Genomic DNA, 20,681 nt, shown 5'->3' with positions numbered 1-20,681 from the left:
TGGAAGTTCTTCCATTTCATTCCAAGCCAGAGGGTTATGTGAAAATTATTGTCTGAATCTTGTAACATTAATAGTCATTTGATGCCTAAGCGGAAAAAGGAGCATCTTATAAAGTCAATGGATGGGAAATCTTAATAGCTAACTACTGCGGATGCTGGAAATCTGAAATAAAAACAGAAAATGCTGGAAATACTAAGCAGGTTTGGCGGTAACTGTGCAGAGAGAAACAGTTAACATTTCAGATTGATGTCCATTTGTCTGAACTGGTCCTGATGTAGGATCATCAACCTGAAACATTAACTCTGTTTCACTCGCTACTGATGGCAAATGCTTTGAATTGAAGTGTTAGTTTATGTCATAGTAGTAACTAAGGTGGATGGAACACTGCTTGATAAACCCTCGGCAGTGAACATTCACAATGAAAACTATCCTTATATGATTTGGCTTTAATCGGTTTTTCCAACTTTTAGTCACTCAGTGAAGGAAAACCTTTGAGGCTGGAGTTTATCCAAACAAGTATTGTCAGTTATAAAAACAGAAAATCCTGGAAATGTTCAGTGGGTCTGGCAGCATCTGTGGGGGAGAAACAGAGTTAATATTTCAGGTCAAGGGTCTTTCTTTAGAACTGAAGAAAGATAGAAATGTAATAGGTTTGTGCAAGTGAAAGGGGGAAGGAAGAACAAAAGGGAAGGTCTGTTAAAGGGTAAAAAGCAGGGGAGACTAAATGACTAAAGATTTCATGGTACGAAAGGCAGAGAATGATAATGGCTGTAGTAAAGAAAGTGAGTGGCAGAATAATGAATAGCTGTGTCTGAAAGCAAAACCATGAAAAACAAGATTAAGGTGGCACAAGCAAAAAAAACAGAAACAAAATGGGGAGGCGGAGTTATGGTCTGAAATTTATGAACTCAGTGTTGAGTCCAGAAAGCTATAAAGTGCCTAATCGGAAGATGAAATGCTGTCCTCGAATACTGCAGCAGGTTAAGGAGGGAGATGTCAGCACGAGAAGGAGAAATGGCAGGCGACCAGAAGCTCAGGTCATGCTTGCAGACTGAGCGGAGATGTTCAACAAAGCAGTCATCCAATCTGTGTTTGGTCTCCCCAATGTAGAAGAGACTGTATTGTGAGCAGCGAATGCAGTTTTTTAAATTGAAAGAAGTACACGTAAACCGCTGCCTCACTTGGAAGGAGTCATTGAAGCCTTGGATGATGAGGAAAGAGGAGGTGAAAGGGCAGGTTACATCTCCTGTGTTTGCATTGGAATGTGCTATGGGAAGGGGACAAGATGTTGGGGGTGATTGAGGAATGAACCAGGGTGTCATGGAGGGAGCGGTCCCTTCAGAATGCTGACCGAGGAGGAGAAAGATGTGTTTGGTGGTGGCATTGTGCTGGAGGTGGCTGGAATGGTGGAAGATGATCCTTTGAAATGGAGGTTGATGGAGTGCAAGAGGGGACAAGGGGACCCGTTTGCAGTTCTGGGAGAGAGGGGAAGGTGTGAGAGCAGAAGTGCAGGAAATGGGTCAGACACGGTTGAGGGCCCTGTCAGTCATGGTATGGGTAAGTCGTCAGTTGAAGAAAAGGGAAGACATATCGGAAGTATTGTCAGTTGTTGAATTTTTCCCCGTTGGTTCAAGCACACACTGGAAATCCAATGGTTGAGAATTCTAATATACCTACTTATTTGTTCACATTGTTTCCCATATAATATGAAATTCTATACAGCAATACAACCAGAAATTGCTACCTAAGACTCTCCATTGCAATTCATGATGATGTTAGAGCTGAATATTATGATTAAACTTTAGCGGGAACAAATTTTTGGTGACTCAACTGCTCCCATGCTACCTGTCACTGCTGTTTATGAAGCATTTATCATATTTTGTATTTTGACAGTATTGTTACTTTTTTGATATTTTCTGTGAATGTGGATCACGTTGGTAAGGCTATATTTATTACTCAATCCTAGTTGTTCTGTAAACCTTCTCCTTGAATTACAGTACTGCACTCCTAGTAGAGATGGTACTCCCATGTTGGTATTTGGTAGATTCTGGGATATTGATGGAATATCAACGTATATACAAATCAGTACAGTCCACAACTTGTAAGGTATTCTCATGACAATGGTGCTCTTGTCATTCCCATTGTTGAGGTCATGGAGGAAGGAGGTGCTAGTGAGTTATTGCAGTGTGACCTTTCAGTTTTTCCTCTGAACCTCCCCGACTTTGGTTTTGCCAGGGCTCCTCGATACCATATTTGGTCAAATATTGATGTTGAGAGCAGTTTCTCTTGTCTGACATTTAACTCTTGCACCTATGTTTGGATCAAGGCTGTGGTGAGGTCTATGGCTGAGTGGGTTCTGTTAGAAACTGAACTGAGCACTGATTAGCAATGATTTGGTGATCTTTGATTGCATTGTTGACAGTAACTTCCATTGCTTTACTGATGACTGGAAGGAGGCTGATAGGGCAGTAATTGACCAGTTTAGATTTATCCTATTTTTAGTGGATTGGACTTAATTGGGCAGTCTTCCAAATTAATTGGTATATGCCAGTATCTTAGCTGTGGTTGACCAGGGGAATGACTAGCTCAGGTGCACAGGTCTTCAAGTGTCATAGCCTTTACTGTAAGATAATCCATTTGGCTACAGATGTTGTGCCTGGTCTCTTGTACTCATGTGCTGGGCTCCACCCAGGAGAGGAATGAAGTGGATTTGGAGGGTGATAGGGAAAAGAGGGAGATTCTGTGGAAGTTGTGGAATGGGTTGAGCTGCTATGGAGTGAGAGAATGGGAAGGGCCATGCTGGAGTACAGGCCGGGGCATGGGGGTGGGGTTTGTGCAGCTGTGAAGGGGCATGGGGAACTTGTGCAAGTGTGAAGAGGTATGGGAGGAGGTTTGTGCAGGTGTGAAGGGGCATGGGGGGTTTGTGCAGGTGTGAAAGGGCTTGGGGGGGAGTTATTGTGCAGGTGTGAAGAGGCATCGGGGGCTTGTGCCTGTGTGAAGGGGCATAAGTGGGGGTTTGTGCAGGTGTGAAGGGGCATGGTGGGGTTTTGTGCAGGTGTGAAGGGGCAAGGGGGGTGTTGTGCAGATGTGAGGGGGCATGGGGGGGTTTGTGCAGGTTTGAAAGGGCATGGGGGTGGGGTTTGTGAAGGTATGAAGGGGCATGGGGCGCGAAGGGGGAAAGCAGTTCAGAGGGAGGAGGTCATTGGAGTCAATGGAGGATTCCTGGGAGGGCACACTGAGGGTACCAGTGATATGTCAGGATGGTGACAGTTAAAGGGGGCAGTAGGGTGGGAGGGTGAGGGTGTGGCAATGTCGAGTGAGGGGGCGCTGAGAGTTGTTGGAGGTGTTGTGATACAGCAGGTGGTATTTGCCAGGCTGACCAAATGCCAAAGCTGAACTTGGCCAAGCTATCACAACGATTTTGCAATTTGTATTTATTGCAAGAAGGTTTGTGCACTGAAGTTAGAAGTAAAGAGTCCACTCCCACCTTTGGAGATTTTAAAGATTACATTTAAACATTTATTTAAAAAAAGTTGAAGATACAAGATTACAGTTACACAGTTAAAACTTAGTCTTATAACATTTCGCAAAAGATTTCTACTCCACCAGTTTCCCAACTACAGATCCCTTTCAGGCAACAGTCCAAATAGATTCTTAATCTACAAAGCATCCAGAAATTTTACCATAAGCACCCGCTGTTGCAATAAGGGAGGTGTTCTGCAGCTTCTCTCTCCCTCTCACTCGACAATGGAATTCCAAGGCTTTTAACAAAACATTGCTCTCTGGAACAAGAAAATACTTCTCTGTGGTGGCTCGAGGCTGCTTTTTCACAGATCTGTTTCACACAGTCCACTTTTCAAGATCTCACATGGCCTTTCTTTAAATATATTTTCTCTGTTTTGATCTGTAAATCCCATTGTTTCACTCTTTCTTTGGAAGTTACTTTTCCCAGGATATAAAAATCTTTCATGTTGTCCTTAAGTTCATTTTTTCCAAAAGTGGTCATAAGAATTTTGCTTTATCTATTTTGCTAGTTGTAAAACATCTTACCATGTCCCTTTGAAATTCAAACAACCTTTCAACTTATCTACAAATGCAAATGTTAGCTCTCACCTATTTACCTATCTTACTTTGCTCACCCATTTCTATTTCAAAATGTCTGCTTTTAAACTTAATCCCTTTGATGATTCAAACCTTGCAGTCTGACTGTCTTTAGTTTAATTAAATTAGTCACACACACACAACACAGCCCCCTCCCCCTAAGCCTGCTTTAAAATATCCTACAGTAATATTAGGAAAAAATAATGTTTCCTTTACAGAGGGGATGTAGAAGGTGATGCAGTTTCGTGGGGTAGGGGTGGGGGGGTGGTTATCTATTTGAATGGGTAGGCTGTTCGGGAATGTAGTGGACTTCTGCACTGATCTGTATGGGATGGAAGGTGATGGGGAGGGTTGAAAAGTGACTCTGGGAGGTCACCTGTAAATGAGAAAGGAGAGAGGGAGTGACTGCATGAGCTGCATCCAACGTTGAGGAATGCTTGACCCTTAGGATCCAAGCATGACATAGAAATCTTACTAGATGGAGGTCGCAAAGCATTCTCTCCATTTCCAACGGATCTGTCCCACTCCTCAAAGTTGATCTGTTGTTTTAAGTGTGGCTGGCGCTCCCCCCCCTCCCAACATCTTGCATCTTCCAAGTAATAAGTGACCTCCCTATTCTTCCTACCAAAATGTACTACTTCATATTTATCTATGTTGAGCTTCATTTGCCAATAGTTTGCCCATTCTGCAAGTTTATTAATGTTTTTCTGTAACTTGTTGCAACTCTCCTCAGTACTGACCATCCCTGCCTCCCCCAGTTTGGTGTTATCTGCAAATGTAGAAATTGTGTTTTTTATTCCAAAGTCCAAATCATTAATGTAAATTGTGTACAGCAGTGTTCCTAGCACTGATCCTTGTGGAATGCCACCACTTAACTTCTGCCATGCTGAATAATTATGCTTTACTACTACTATCTGCCTTCAGTCCTAAAGCCATATAGTAATCTATTCTTGCACTTGTCCCCTGACTCCACATTCTCTGACCTTATTAATTTACCTATTATGGGCCACCTTATTGAAGGGCTTTTGAAAAACCAGATAAATTACATCTACTACATTACCATTGTCTATTCTGTTACCTCCTCAAAAAAATTCAATAAGTTTGGTCAAGCAAGATTTTCCCTTTGAAATCCATGCTGACTCTTTATTATTATATTTCTTATTTCTAGATGTTCTTTTATTCTCCCCTTCAATCGGGATTCCATTATTTTTGCTACCACTGATGTTAAGCTGATTGGTCTATAATTTTGAGTTTTTTTTTTGACTCCAGATATTTTTGCCACTCGTAGGTGAGGCAGTGTTTTTGCTTTCCCAGGCTAGGTAAATTTGTAGTGTGCCCAGGAAATCACTTCATTTCAGATATCTATTTTATTGCATGATCATCTTTGTTTTTGGAAGGTGGAAGAATAACACTACCCTAGCCTTTGACTTGGGCTACAACTGCCAAGAAATTTTATTAAGCAGCAAAATGATATACAAATAGGAACAGTAACAGTACATACATTTTTACAGTAACTATTACGCTTTGACAGTTTTCCATTGTAAAATTTAATAAAGACCTTGTGACTGCTATGCTAAACATTGATATATGAATGCTCCTTTCTTATCCTGTTTCTTGGCCTGTTTATGGGAGTAATTAACTCCAACCATCTCTCCTTTGAAGGGTTCAGACAGATAAAAGATTAAATATGTCCTGAAAGTGGATAGTTTGAATAATTTTTATTCAGAAAAGCTACCAATTCAAATAACTACTTGAACAGATATTTTAAGATGTTTATATGAAGGACTTGTCTCTCACTTGGACACCAATGTCAAACAAAACAACTAATTCATAATACTTGTATCAGGCTAAACAAGATATGGAAAGTAAAGAGAAATGAGACAGGTAAAATAGGGACTTATTGTGAGCCAGTGGAATATCCACTAAGCCTGTTATTAAATGCTGGATACATCTTGGAGAGAGATTTTCAGCCCTATTCCTCCACCTTGAAAGAGAATATCAGCGTAATTCCGATAAAATGAATAACAATTATTTTTTCTCCTTTGCAGACAGCCCATGGGTTGTGGATTCCAGTATTCCTTTAGTGGCTCGTGAGATTATGCATCGAATGATCAGGCAATTTGCTGCTGAATATACCTCAAAAACTAGCACTTCTCAGGACTCTATAGTACTCACCAGCACTAAGGACCAAAGTGCATCTGAAACACCTGTGCTCGGTGCCAGTGCTCTAAATCCTGTTTTAAGCAAACTTCTTATGGCTGACCAAGATAGACCTTTGGATCTAACTGTCAAAAAGTCTAACTCTGAAGCAGACAATCAAGGTAAGTCTACAATTTTTAACAGTATTTTAACTGATTTTCTGTCATCGATTTCTTTTGGTTACTATAGTTTCCTCTGAGATGGTGGGATGGGTGGATATTCTAATGAAACATTGTGATTTTGTCGGTTTGATTTTTTTTTAGCGTGGGTCTGTTTATGTTCCACTTCTTTTCAACCCTCTTTGAAGATTGGCTTTTGGAAGCTGCATGAGTTCTACACCCTCATGTTTTGTATTGCAATGTTGTTATAAAGAGTATATTTCATATGGTTTACATTTAAAAATCCTGAGATTTGAGATTTCAAAGTGAGGTTCTATATTTGAATTTCATTCTGTATGCTTTTTCAAAATATTTTTTATCTATGTTTTACTCTTAAACCTCCTTGCCTTCCAAAGTGCTGTTCCTAACCTGGCATCTCCCCTTCTTATTTTGTCCCCTATTCTTTAAGGAGGTTCTTGTATAATTAAAGGAAAAGATTCTGTGAGAATATTAAAATGAAGGTAGCATGTAACTGTATGAGGCAGACTGGAAATGATCCAGGTTTGATTCCTGGTATACGCTAATTTAGTTTGAATTGAGTTTAGAGGCTCTTGAATTAAGGAGAAGAATCTTACTCTTGATCGCTGTCTAGTGGCTCCCTAGTAAAATATATGTGTGTGAAGATCAAGTGGGAACACAGGAGGGAACTGTGTATATATGCAAGTTTTTGTTTCATTTACCGGGAAGTAACATGTCTTAAATATATTGCCATTATTTCTGCTTCTGTTTAGTTGTGTCAGCATCTGTATTCTGCCAACATTTATGTGGTTAGCGCCAGCCGAACCAGACATGACCTGTTGATATGGTAGTCATGATAATGAAAAACTTATAAATGGAAATAACTCAAGTGATGGGGCTGTGGCTATTTCCTTTGGCAGCTTGTTCCACTGTGGGATTGTCCTTGGGAAACAATCCTTAGTAACAAATGGTCTTTGTAGTTTGTGTGGATGGCTACTCAGTTCTACATATATCTTTCTAATGTATGAACTGAGGCCCAGAGTAGACTTCTGGCATGTTATCTAATCTGTTAGCTGAAAATAACCTGGTTAGTTAGCTAGCTTGAAGTTTGAATTGATCAATCTTGTTCAAGTGTGTTGTTAAATCTTGGGAGCATTATTTTGGAATAACTTGATGTCCAGTGCATATCTGAAGCTGGAAATCCCAGCTTCTTATGTTCTAGACTAAGCAATGTTTTATAAAAGAGATTTGCTTAAACAGTGAGTAATATTCCACAGACTTGACATCTATTTAGGATTTTTGTTCTTTGTGGAGTTTTATAGAGAACATCCGTAGAGAGCAGACTGATTTGCTCGCAGACTGCTCTCAGCAGGTATCAAGAACTACAATGAACACATAACAAATAATGAAGAGAAGTGGCTTTCTCGGATTTAAAATATGTAATGACCAATTGAATCCTAGGTGTATGCATCCATTATTAGCGGGTTTCACATGTTGTGGTGTGAAATTTTGTCTGATTATGCTTCTGTACAACGCATTAAAATGTTTTATTATGTTAAAGATGCTCTGTAAAGACAAGTTTTTGTTGCAGAAACATCTACTTGTTTATAACTAATCCTCTGTGCATTAGTGGATTAATCGCTTCTTGAGCCTTAATTTAAATACAGCTATTGTGTGATACATTCCTGGTTGAGGCTTTTTCTGCAATAATGAAGCTTTTCAATCGCCTCCAGCAGCGTAACGTAAGAAGGGATGTAATCCGTCCACCATATTGTTTAAATAAATTCTAAATGAAAATTGATCAGGTGCATTCTTATCCAAAGGTAAAAGAAAACTTGGCAAATGCTGAAACAGGAATGAAAATGCTGGAAGTGAAATAGCTGGGCCATCAGCATCTGAAAAATGTTTCATCAACACTGTTAACTAATCTTTTTTTAAATGCTGATACACTTATAAATTTCTGACACTTTCTATCTGTATGACCAATTTCTAAGTAGATTTGTTTTTCTTTAAATTTTAGACTGATAACTTTTATCTGGAGCAAGATGTTTTTGGTGGGTGGAGCTTGGCTAATGTGCTTTTCAAAATTAAACTTTTAAAGAATATGCATATATTATTGATATAAGCTTTCAAAATACAGTAAGTCCTCATTTTAAGTTGTGGTAGCATTCCTTGAAATCACAACTTTAAGTGAAATGACTTTTTGAATCATGGGTTCCAATAGGAAGTTCTGCCGAAGGGTCATGAAGACTCGAAACGTTAACTGATTTCTTCTCCACCGATGCTGCCAGACCTGCTGAGTTTTTCCAGGTAATTCTGTTTTTGTTTAGGAATTAACAATGACGTTTCTCACCTCGAGAAAAACAATGTACAAGTTGAAATACTAAACCATAGTGTGCAGCACTGCGCATTCCTAGCTGAAATAACTTTCAAAATAAAATAAATCCTGTATAAATTCAAATCTGATAACACTCACTGGGCTCAAGACATTTTAAAACATCCAATTTCACTGTTAAGCTGATGGCTTTTCTTGTTTTCTTTGCAGCAGCCGGCACACTACCAGCACTTTCTGGGCATTTCTGGCTCATGTTTAAAAGTGATTTGCATGTCTCACCCGCAGCAGGCACTCCTGAAACTCCAAAATTTAAATCAAATTTAAATCCAACATATTGCTTGAAAAAAAGCAACTCTGGCTATGGATGCCTCTGGGTTTAATATAAAAAAACATCAATGTTGTCTTGAATATAGTACAAACAGCTTCCATAACAATGGCGCCAGTTGGGTCACAGGACCCAACATTACATGAAGGGACCTCACGTGCGATGATGCGTACTGTCTGATGATGCTCTGTGCGATGACAGCGGGTGGCAATGAGGCACAAGCCAATTAAGACGGATGGCAATGAAGACAGGCAGCAATGACCCATGATCACGTGCACACAACGAAAGCTGATGGCGAGGAAGGTGATGATGCAAAACAGCTCTAAAGCGGAAATTGCTACTTAATCGGGGAAAACAGACCTAAAGCAAAACCGACTTTAAAACAAAACAACTTAAAGGGGGGCAACTTAAAATGAGAACTTACTGTAATCTCTTCTCATATATGAATGTGACTCAACATTTTCAGGGTTAGCAGAGTGCCTGATGCCATGGATGGATATCTACAAGAGCGATTCCTAGGAGTACAAACATACTCCTCAGCGTTTATTCTAAGCAGTCAGAATCACTTTTTTACTACACAGCTTAATGGCAACCTATACGAATTGTATTTAAGATGAAGAGCAGGTCTTAGATTCCCAGAAACTTTATTATCATTAGCTCTTGATTTTTTTTTGAAAGTATAAAATATATTAAAAAAGAATTTACGTTGGTTTACTGTCTTTCACAAAGTCAATTTTTCTCAGTGTGACAGTCCTCTCAAAAGACAAATCTCCCAAGTATACTAGCACTCATCAAGCAGAAGCAACTTCGCTGGCTCAAACATATTCACAGGATGGAAGATGGATGCATTCTCAAGGATTTTTTGCCTGGTGAGGTAGCGGGAGCCAGGAGATCAACAGGACGCCCAAAGCTTCACTTGAAGGATATTGCAAGTGTGACATGAAGGCAGTAAACATCGACCTGCGAGACACTAGCCAACAACAGGGAGATGACAGCATCATCTGTGGACTGGTGTGTGCCACCTTGACGATCAGTGATTATAACATCTTGGCAACTGGTGTCAACACCAAAAACACGATTGGTGATACCTGATAATCACTTCATATGTGGCACTTCTGGCAGAACCTACTTATCATGAATTGGTCTCTTCAGCCGTCAGCAAAAATGCACCATGTGAAACTATCTCATCCCCAACAGATTTGCTGCATGTCCATCATCTTGGATGATGACCATCTACGTAGATGGAAGGTTCCTGATTCAACTTGCTTCACAGCTATATAAATCTTAATCGGTTTCAAGGAAGAACTAGACAGATTCTTGTCAACAAATGGGATTCAGGGTAATTAGAAATGCGCCAGTGGACTACTGTGAATAGGTAGGCTAGTTGAATTGAATGTTTTCTGGTGTTTGAAACTATTACTATGTTGAGAATGGCTCGAGGCGCAAAGAGAGATTCGAAAAAGAGTACAGTTCTTACCTAATGGTAAGAAGTTATTTTAGTAACTATAACAACACTGCACATTGCCTTTAATGTACCAGCAGATTAGAAACAGCTAACTTGATGGTTGTTTTCAAAAATGGTGACAAAATAGGTATGAAAAACTATCGAACTTTTGTAGTTGTTTTTCCACTATCCCGTGTAAAATAGTGGAATTTATGAAGGAGTAAATTGAGGATTTGTCTATTCAATCAAAACTTAGTAAATAGCACGATGGATTAAAAAAGGAAGAGCCTCTTTGGCATTTCTAACCAAGTGTCACCCTTGGTATCCAATTGAAAAAGCCATATGTTGTAAATCTAAAATTCCAAAAGGCATTCGATAAAGCTCCATTTAAAAAGTGATTAAACTGAAATTATCAGAATTCAAGATCATTTTCTGGTAGAAAACAGAATGTACTTGTTAGAGGAATTATGTTGGAGTTTGTGAAGTTGGGGTGTCCAAGGATCAGTTTTGAGATTGTTACTGTTTCTAATTTGAAATCTCAGCTAAATTGCAGTTGAATTATGGTGCTACCCATACTTCTTGGCACAGATTAAGCCATTCTGTTTCAGCTAATCAAAATAATATGGGTAACCTTGCATAAATGAACTGAATTCAAGTTGGGAGAAGGAAAGCTTACCCTTTACATTCCATAGTACATGGAGATATTTTATTGAAAAGTATTGAAAATGGAAGGAACCATTATATAGTTAGGAAACAATTTTGAGTGTTGTAGCAGGTTTGGTTCCTGAAAATAGCGTCTTCATGAGAAAGAAGACAGGCACTGCTGCTTTAGAAAAACTAATGAAACTTCAACAACTTTACCCCAGGAGCAATCCATTCTAATGTTTGGTTATTGTTAAATTGTTAGCATTGAAATTGTGGAGTTTTTGGTGAGATTAGCTTGTTTATGACTTGAGAAAGCAATAATCATGAAATTGTCTTGCACAATGGATGGTATTTCACTTGAAACTAGATGTTCATCTCTTGCTAATTTCATTTTCTTAGTATTTTAGACAGGCATGTATGCAGTTTCAAAGAAATGTGCACCCACTCCCGCACCAATCTGTCAGTCTTGGCTTTTTGACATCTGTGTTTCTTTCTCCAGATGGAGTGCTTGATCTGTCAACTAAGAAAAATCCTTGTGCCAGCAATGTTTCCGCAAGCAAGTCCCTGGGATGCTCCACATCTACTATTCTAGCCAAAGGGTAAGCATGAAGTCTGCCTTAAATTGTTTCCCCCCCCTTTTAAGTACTTTACCCTTTTTTATTATTAGTTTGCATTATGTTATGACTGAGAACTAGATGAATGCTAGGTGTTTCTTTACTTTTAGTGAAGGAATTTTCTCTCATTTTAATTCAACAATGAAACGAGTGTAAGATGTTGGTGGGGAAACGGGAAAAAATAAATCACTAAGGTAAAAGTCAGTTGTACAGCAAATCAAGTGGTTTATTATCTTTTTATCTTCATGAAATAAAATTTTGTTCTCTTCTGTTTTTGCAGAAGTCAGTTATTTTAGATAACTGGGTATTTTTAATCACCCAGGTAATTTGTAAATGCACCCAGATTGCATTTGTAATGTGCAATCATCTAACTGTACATAACATGCAGGACCTCTTAATGCACTGCAGAATTGGAAGAAACAAAAATTCTATATTTGTTGATGCAAGGATATAAGTTTTTTTAAAGAATACAGGCTTGGTAATATAGTTAGTTGTGATAAAATAGTCACATAGACTAAATAAACAGAATTTTTACTTTACATATAAATGCCTGTTCTTCAGAGTTTCCATCATAAACAGTCTTGTGTGTGTCAAGAATTGGGTTGTTCTGTGGACATAATTTCAGGCCATTTAAATTCAGTCACAAGGTTGCAAAAATCAACCTATAATGCATAAAATGTAAAGCCCTAGCACCTCATATATGATGAATTGGAGGTAAGCGGAAGCTGTAATGTTTGACCGGCTTTTGTTTGTAGTGATGTGTATGAGTGTTTAGCCTAATCGATATTGCCTATTCAAGCCATCTCTGCAGAGTATCTTCTGCAGCTCTTGGATTACACAAGACTTCTCTTCCCAATGTAATGTATGCTTTTCTGTAACTTTACTGATGCTGAACATTTATAATATGCAATCATCTAACTGTACATAACATGCAGGACCTCTTAATGCACTGCAGAATTGGAAGGAACAAAAATTCTATATTTGTTGATGCAAGGATATAAGTTTTTTAAAGAATACAGTTATATGATTTCAGTAGCATGGAAAATGAGAAAGAAATCCATCTGAACACCACTCCACGGAATTCAATGAACAATGAGAGCATACATTCAGGTATTCAGCTGTGCCTCAGTGCTTCCTAGACCTTTTGAAATGACTTAGTTTGCGGGACTAACCATGAGCAACTAGGGCTATCCTGTCCTGGAGTCACTTGGAATTAAAGATTAATATTCTGGATAGTGCAGGAGATTGGAAATAATTGGGGTAGACTCGGGAATCAGGATAAGGTTGTGCTGGGAAAGAGTGAGATGGGAATATGGTTTGGAAGGATTGGGGACGAGAAGGGAGACTTTGAATGGGCTAGGGTGTGAGTAGCAGCATTCCTGCAGAGCCAAGAACAGCAACAGCAACTTAGTGGGAGCAACATTGAGAGCAAAGCAGCGAGTTAATGGGTGAGTGAGACTTGGGGATTTCACTGTGGTTAAATAGGAACGAAAATTGAGGATTCCTACTAGAACAGCCAAGGGGGAGGGGAGAAGTAAGATTTTAAACTGGGCCCATTGGACCATTGGATGCTTCACTGTAAGTGACTGTTGAGACAAACTGACGCATTATTTAAAAAGAGAATGGGGTAAATATTTAAAAAGGAAGAATTGGAAAGAATCTGGATAGAATAGGGTTACAGGAGAGAGAATGGGGTGGGGGAGGTGGGAGTTAATGGTTGCGTCTTGTGCCATGATTTCTGTCATTCTATGGAAACTCTTTCCATGGTGTAGTATAGAAAAGTTGATGCTGAGCTGTGCGCCTTGGAGAACTTTGCACAATCTTTTAACTTGGTTAATGTTAGTCCATGCCAGCTGGCTTTGGCATTTGAAGTCCAAGTCTAAGTACAGATCAACTCTGACTGAGGCTTCCAGTTCAGAGTTGTCACCTTCACACACAACCTGAGTCCAAAGGAGATATGGAGAGAGAGAGAGATGGAGCAACATTAACAAGTATCACATGATCAGACCTTCACAAATGCCTCCAACCAGAATTGGCAACTCTACTACTGCTGGGTGGCCAGACAACCTTCCTGAGTGATGCGGTAGTCCAATTTAATATGAAAACCTGGGTCTTACGATGCATTTAGGACCTTTTGTGTCATTTTAAGGCTCAATTGGATGGAGTGTGCACAGTTCACTTCTGCAGTTTCATCTGGTGCTCCAGCTGAACAAGAGTCCAGAGTGTAAGCTCTTTATTCATTTTTGTGAGCACACATGCTCCACTGGGCTCCATTTAAAATAACCCAGGCCAAAGCTTCTTATGATGTGGCAGATGATGTGTGCCAGGCAGACCAAATCCACAAGGGAAACTTGGTCGCCCCATCGCAACTGTTTTTCAATTTGTATTTATTACGAGAAGATGTATGCACTGAATTCACAAGTAATAAGTCCACCAAGACCTTTAGAGATTTTAAAAATTAAATTAAAATAGTTATTAACAAAATAGAAGTTTTCAAGCACACACGTAAGACTACAATTACTTGTTACGATAATAACTCCTAAAATTCCTAATTAACCTGACCTCTCAGTTATACCCCCTTCAAGACAAAGTCCAAAATAGATTTTAGATTGAAAAAAGAACCAGCAAGTTAACACACTACCCACTTGACAGTGGAATTCCAAATGGCTTTTCCCCAACTTCAGTTTTATTATATAGCAGACTTATACACAAATGGCTAGAGGCTTCATTAAAGGCTATTTCACACATTCCTGTTAGATCTTACATGGCCTTCTCCCACATAGCCTTTCATTGTCCTTTATATATGTTTCTCTCTTTTTAAAATGTAAATTCTATTGTTACATATGTCTTCGAAACTGTATCTTTAGCATAATATAAAAACTTTCATGTTGCCAATATTGTCAGTAACCTGTGGGAAAAATAAACACAATCCTTAGCCTTGCTTATCTGGCCATTTGTAAACAGACTTGGATCCCTTTGAAATCCAACAATCCCTTCACACCTTACATGCTAAGTGAGCATCCATGTTTACTCATTAGCATGTCAAGCACCTAGGTTCTTCTGACGATTTCAAGCTTGCAATCTACTTAACTCCAAGGGAAGAATTTTCCCTCCGTTGTGGGGGAAAGTTCAGGAATGGGCGCGTGGAGGCGTGCTTTCAATCAGCACCACTGATTGGGGGCACGCCACCATTTTACGTGGGCGGGCCAATTAAGGCACTATGCGCTCCCTGTGTGGGCAGAGGGGGATTCCCTGAGTTGAGAGTGCGCTCTTTTACACATGCGCGCGAAAGAGCGCACTCATTTCCCTGAGGCTAAGTGCTGCCTCAGGGAGATCAGCTCCACATTAAAAAAATGTTAAAAACAGAAAAAAAATTCCCTGACATGTCCGTTCATGTGACACTGTCACAAGAGTTGGGACATGTCCATCACTTTTAGTTACACTTTTATTAAATTTTTAACAACCTACATGAAACCTCATCTCGCCCGTGGATGAGGTTTCAGGCTTTTTCCAATGCCCACTAACCTTAAGGTTGGATGGGCAGGTCCACTAATTAAATGAATTACTTTGTCAATGGCCTCAATAGGGCATTGACAGGTCGGTGGGCGCACAACTGATTCGGCTGAGCCCCCACCAACCTGAAAATTGAAATGAGGCGGGGTGACGTCGGGAGTTCTGCCTGATCTCATCCCGCGTCATTTTACGTGCCGGTGAGCAGACCCGCCCCCTGTTCGCTGACCAGGAAATCCTGGCCCAAATGTAATTAAATCACACAGACAGACCCAAGTATTCTTACCCCCATACCTACTTCACAATAAACCAGAAAAATATTACGAAAATTATTATACTTTCATCACAAACTGCATAAGTTCCTGAGAACAGACCTCCGCTTCCCTCGCCCCACCAACCTACCGTTTTCTGTGCCTGGAAGCTAGCCAAGCTGCCTGATATTGCAACAGATCAGCAGCAGCAGTTTTCCTCTTGGAGCTTGTTTACCACATCCAACCTGTTGGCTTTGTGTTATTTTGCGCTCAGCCCTCTGATTGGACCAGGGCTCCCATCAGCACAAACTCACCATGACTCCTTCAATACCACCTTCCAAACCCGCAACCTCTACCAACTAGAAGGACGAGGGCAGCAGATGCATGGGAACACCATCACCTGGAAGTTCCCTTCCAAACCATACACCATCCTGGCTTGGAACTATATCACCGTCCCTTCACCCCTGGGTCAAAATCCTGGAACTCTCTTCCTAACAGCACTGTGGGTGTACCTACACCACATGGACTATAGCAGTTCAAGAAGGTGGCTCACACCAACTTCTCGAGGGCAATTAGGGATGGGCAATAAATGCTGGCTGAGCCAGCAATGTCCAAATCCTGTGAAAGTATAAACAAAAAAAAACTTCAGAATATGGCTAACCACTATTCATAACCCTATTGCTGACTCCATTTTTAAGAAAATTACTGTTTTCATACAAAAACATAAGTAATGGTAGCTTGGGGAGAATGTTGGTATACTTCAGTGGGATATTCTAGGATCTCATGAGCTCATTATAGCCAGGAAACATGGAGGCTAATCCTTGTGCCCCTAGTGCCGTGCCAGCCAAGCTCAGTAAAAACTCAGCAATGATCTAAGATTGAATTTGGGACATTCCTGGTGTTCGTATTTCAGCATTTTACCACATAGAATTTAAAAAAAATGCTTCTCTGATCAATTAGTGAGTAAATACCAACACGAGTACCGCTGGAACCCTGGGGACAGGAATGACCCATAGTCGATTTTCAGTCCACGTTACGAACAGATCTCAGTAGGGTAGCAATGGAAGGACCGCTATTGACTTCAGTGCCCGTGGGTTGGGGAACAGTGCCTCTTCCTTACTGCTGTTCCCTTAAGGAAAGGGGAATTATTGGTCTGATTCCAAATGCATTTAAACGTACTTTATAAATATAATTTGCATTTATTGCACTTTGTCATGGCAGTATTGGCATTCTCTCCCAAACTCTGTCTGCTAAAATAATAATTTCCCTACGTTACAACAGTGATTAAATTTCAAAAGTTTCATTAGTTATTATGTGATTTGGAGTGTCCAGAGGTTGTGAAACACACTATGTAAATGCAAGTTCTTTGCTTTAACATAAAGGCTTTTTTTTTTGAAGCTTTCAACTCCCTTGTGATGAGGCAACCATCTAAGTTGGCTTGTGTAGTGTATTGTGAAGGATGTGGGCAAGCCACTTAAAAAGGACTGAATTACAAAATTTTAACAGCACAGAATGAGGCCATTTGGCCCTTTGTGTCTGCAACGGCTGTCCAAATGAGCATTGACCTAGTGCCATTGCCCTGTCTTTGCCCCATACCCCTGCACATTGTTTCTATTCAAATAATCACCTAATGCCCTCTTGAGTGACTTGATTGAACCTGCCTCCACCACGCTTCCAGGCAGTGCATTCCAGACCCGAACTACTCGTGTGAAAAATTTTTTTTTTCCCTCTCACCATCACATCTGCTTCTTCTGCTTGCTTTATTTTGTGGACTACTTGTGTGACCTTTTTCCTGGTACAATAGAGGCCAAATAACTAATTTTACCATTTAGCTGAAAAAAATGGCACTGTATGTTACCTGCAATAAAACATTGAACAGACTTCTTGTGATCAGAGATTAAGTAAATTGACAAAGCCCATGCTTGCTGCAATAATGTCAGGGTGTCATGTTTTCTTGCATAGTACATTGCCTTTTATAGGAATGGCACTTTGCAATACAGAATAGCAATTCTGTATTGCAGAGGTCCATGAGGAGGACACAGTGTAAAATTTTAATAGATTGATAAACTGGATGATATTGTACTTGGAAAAGAAACAGTTATTTGTAAAGCTGATTTTACAATATTAACAAATGACTTTAAGTCACTATTGGATTCCTTGTATTTCCATAGTGATAGCATAACATCTTATTTTCATGCGGGCCGGATTTTCGTGGAGGATTCTGGTATCAGGAGTTGGGAAAGTTCCTGACTGCAACCAGTCTCTGATTAGGAGGCCCCCACATGCCATATTTTCTTTCCAGGGAGCTGTGGGAGGGGTGGAGTCTAGCCTGCCGCCTCCAGAGGCAGGTCTGAGACAGCAGGAGAGATGGATGGATGGAGAAACTGACAGACTGGAAGGCCCACCTCAGTTTTCTGGGACATCAGTTCAATTGTAATGATGAATGTTAGGCCCTCAAACCCCCACCCACCCTACATGCCCCTTCCCCCATGCCCGTCATGCCTCCGCCATGCCCCCCATACATCCTCCATACCCATTCTCCCAGCATCCACTATTTACACAACTAATGAGCCATTGACAAGTTTTTGAAATGGTCCTGAAACTGATATACAAAACAGAGGCTTTGAAAAGATCTTTTGAGAAAACAACTCAGTTTATAACCTCAGGAAAGTGTTAATCCACCACAGTCATTCATAGTATCAATGTCAGAAACTTTTTTACACTTAAAACCTCTTGATCTTGTGTAAATAAACACACAGGCAGGGGAAAAAATCTTCAAAGAAACAGAAGGTTATCACAAGGTAATGGAGATGCCTATCAAACAAAGCTTTCACTCCTCTCTGCGACTGTATAAACATTGCTTGCTGAGTTCTAAGTGGGTTAAACATTCTTGGAGCTCAACCAGGCATTCATAATGAGGCCAACTGTTCAACCTGCTTTTGTCTATACAGTTGTCAGTAATGGAGCTGGCAAGGGCATTCTGAGTGTGACACCCTTATCCTGCGCCAGTGAAAATTGCTGGAAATTGATCTGGGGGCACGAATCCCAGAATTGGGTGCCACCTGGCATTTTTAACAGGCTCCGAGTTGGCCCAACTTGATGAAAGTCTGGGCCGACATGTTTGGTGTTATCTTTTAAGAGAACCTTTTTTTTCAAACACTACTTGGTGTTTCACTGTTAAGGGTGAGGTAGATATGCCATGATGATGCCAATCTCTGTTTCCCTGTTGATGACCTATATATTTGGACTGATACTAACAGACAGGAAATATCCATTGGAGATTATATTTTTTCTAAAAAAGCAGCCTTCAATCAAATTGTTCCCACTTGATTGATTACTGAATGGGATGGACAGATTGGCTCTGTAGAATAGCATTGTAATAAGTTTTTGCAAAAATGGTTTCATTAAAATTTTATTTTTAAAAATTGATCTTTCCAGTGGTGATGAGTGGTAGGTAAGTACTTGAGAGTTAATAATCATCCTTTAGATGAGACATTAATCCAAGGGGCAGTCAACCAGTTCAGTTGGATATTAAAAGCTCTCATGGTAGTATTTGAAGAAGAGCATGGAGTTCTACAAATGTCCTGGCCAAGATTTCTCCAGAAAGAAATATCATCAAAAAATAATTATTCTGATCATTTATCGCTTCTTGTGGATTGTTATTAGTATGAAATCATTGTTGCACTTGCTTAAATAACAATATGATGGAAAATACTTTTTGGCACTTGTTGACTTGAAAGGCAGTATATTAATGCAAATATTAGTTATATTGCTGTTATAGAGTACTTATTCATTTGAGTTACCACTTTTTTTAATATAAAGAAGCAATTTGTTTTTTATTATCATTCAGTGCCTCAGGCAGAAACACATAATAGTATTTAAACATGTATATGATGCCAACAAATGTAGGCTTACTGAGAAATATTTTTAGTCATTGTTTTGTTTTGAATTAATTTGATCTTAAATGAAGTTTATTTCAATGATAAAACACCATATTTTGTTAGTAATGTCGAACTACTTGCAATTACTGAGGGTCAGGACAATTGATTAGCATGGCCATTTGGGCCCATGTATTGCATATGGAACAAAATTAATGCAATTACAGGTACCGTACCCCTCATCTGGCATCCCAAAATCCAGAAGGACCCAAAAACCAGCCAAATTCGAAGCTGGAGCCCTGGGTAGCAATTTGAATAAAACCCCTTTATTCTTTATTTTTCATACTTTATTTCATGCATTATAATTACATGCTAGGCCTAAGACCCAAAATCTGTAAAATCCCCAAATCCAGTGCACATCCAGTCACGGGATTCCTGGATACGGGGTGCGGTACCGTTATTTGTGAAATACAAACGCAGTAGGAATCACAGAAAAATTACAAAACAGAAGGAGACCATTCGGCCTATCATATCTGTGCAGATTCTGTGCAAAAGCAACTCCCTAATTCTACTCACCTAGATTTTCCCTGTAGCCCTGCAATTTTTTTCTCTTCAGTTAATTACCCAGTTCCCTTTTGAAAGCTGGAATTGAATCTGGCTCCACCACATTGCATTCCAGATCACAACCAGTAGCTGTGTAAGAAAGATTTTGTTCATATTGCCCCTTGTTCTTTTGCTAATCACTTCAAATCTCTGTCTTCTGTTTCTTGACTCTTCTACCAGTGAGAACAGTTTCTCCCTACTGTTCTGCTCAGCCCCCGCATGATTTTGAACACCTTATCAAATCTCCCCTCAACCTTCTCCAAGGGAAACAACTCCAGCTTCTCCAAGCAATCCATATAACTAAAGTCCTTCATCTTCAGAACCATTTTTTGTAAATCTTTTCAGCATCCTCTCCAGTGCCTTCACATCCTTCCTAAAGTGTGGTGCTCAGAATTGGACACACTACTCCAGTTGAGGCTGAACCAGTGTTTATGAAGGTTCACCATAACTTCCTTGCTCTTGTACCCTGTGCCTCTTTTATCAAGCCAGTATTCTGTATATCTTATAGCCGCTTTCTCAACCTTCCCTGCCATCTTCAAAGATTTGTGCACATATATCCCCCAGGTACTTTTGCTCCAGCACCCCATTTAGAATTGTGCTCTTTATTTTATATTGTCTTCCCTCATTCCTCCTACCAAAATGTATCATTTTGCGCTTCTC

General features: G+C 39.8%; 1 protein-coding gene across 9 annotated transcripts in view; it reads left to right on the top strand.

Moving 5' to 3' along the window:
* Window positions 1–20,681, top strand: part of LOC144694529 (ligand-dependent corepressor-like) — a 120,550-nt gene that overhangs the window by 36,819 nt on the left and 63,050 nt on the right. For 8 of the 9 annotated variants that reach the window (XM_078565067.1, XM_078565069.1, XM_078565068.1 and 5 more), the window contains 2 exons: window positions 6,150–6,422; window positions 11,665–11,764. In XM_078565067.1, the coding sequence (XP_078421193.1) occupies window positions 6,200–6,422; window positions 11,665–11,764 (323 nt within the window). In that variant the 5' untranslated portion in view covers window positions 6,150–6,199. Of the gene's footprint in view, window positions 1–6,149; window positions 6,423–11,664; window positions 11,765–20,681 lie in introns of those variants that run through there. The other variant, XM_078565073.1, reaches the window with a different exon arrangement.

This window comes from Cetorhinus maximus, chromosome 20 (assembly GCF_964194155.1).
Source record: "Cetorhinus maximus chromosome 20, sCetMax3.hap1.1, whole genome shotgun sequence".
NCBI lineage: Eukaryota > Metazoa > Chordata > Chondrichthyes > Lamniformes > Cetorhinidae > Cetorhinus > Cetorhinus maximus.
The sequence above is the reverse complement of the archived record's forward strand: the minus strand, read 5'-3'. Positions and strand labels throughout refer to the sequence as shown.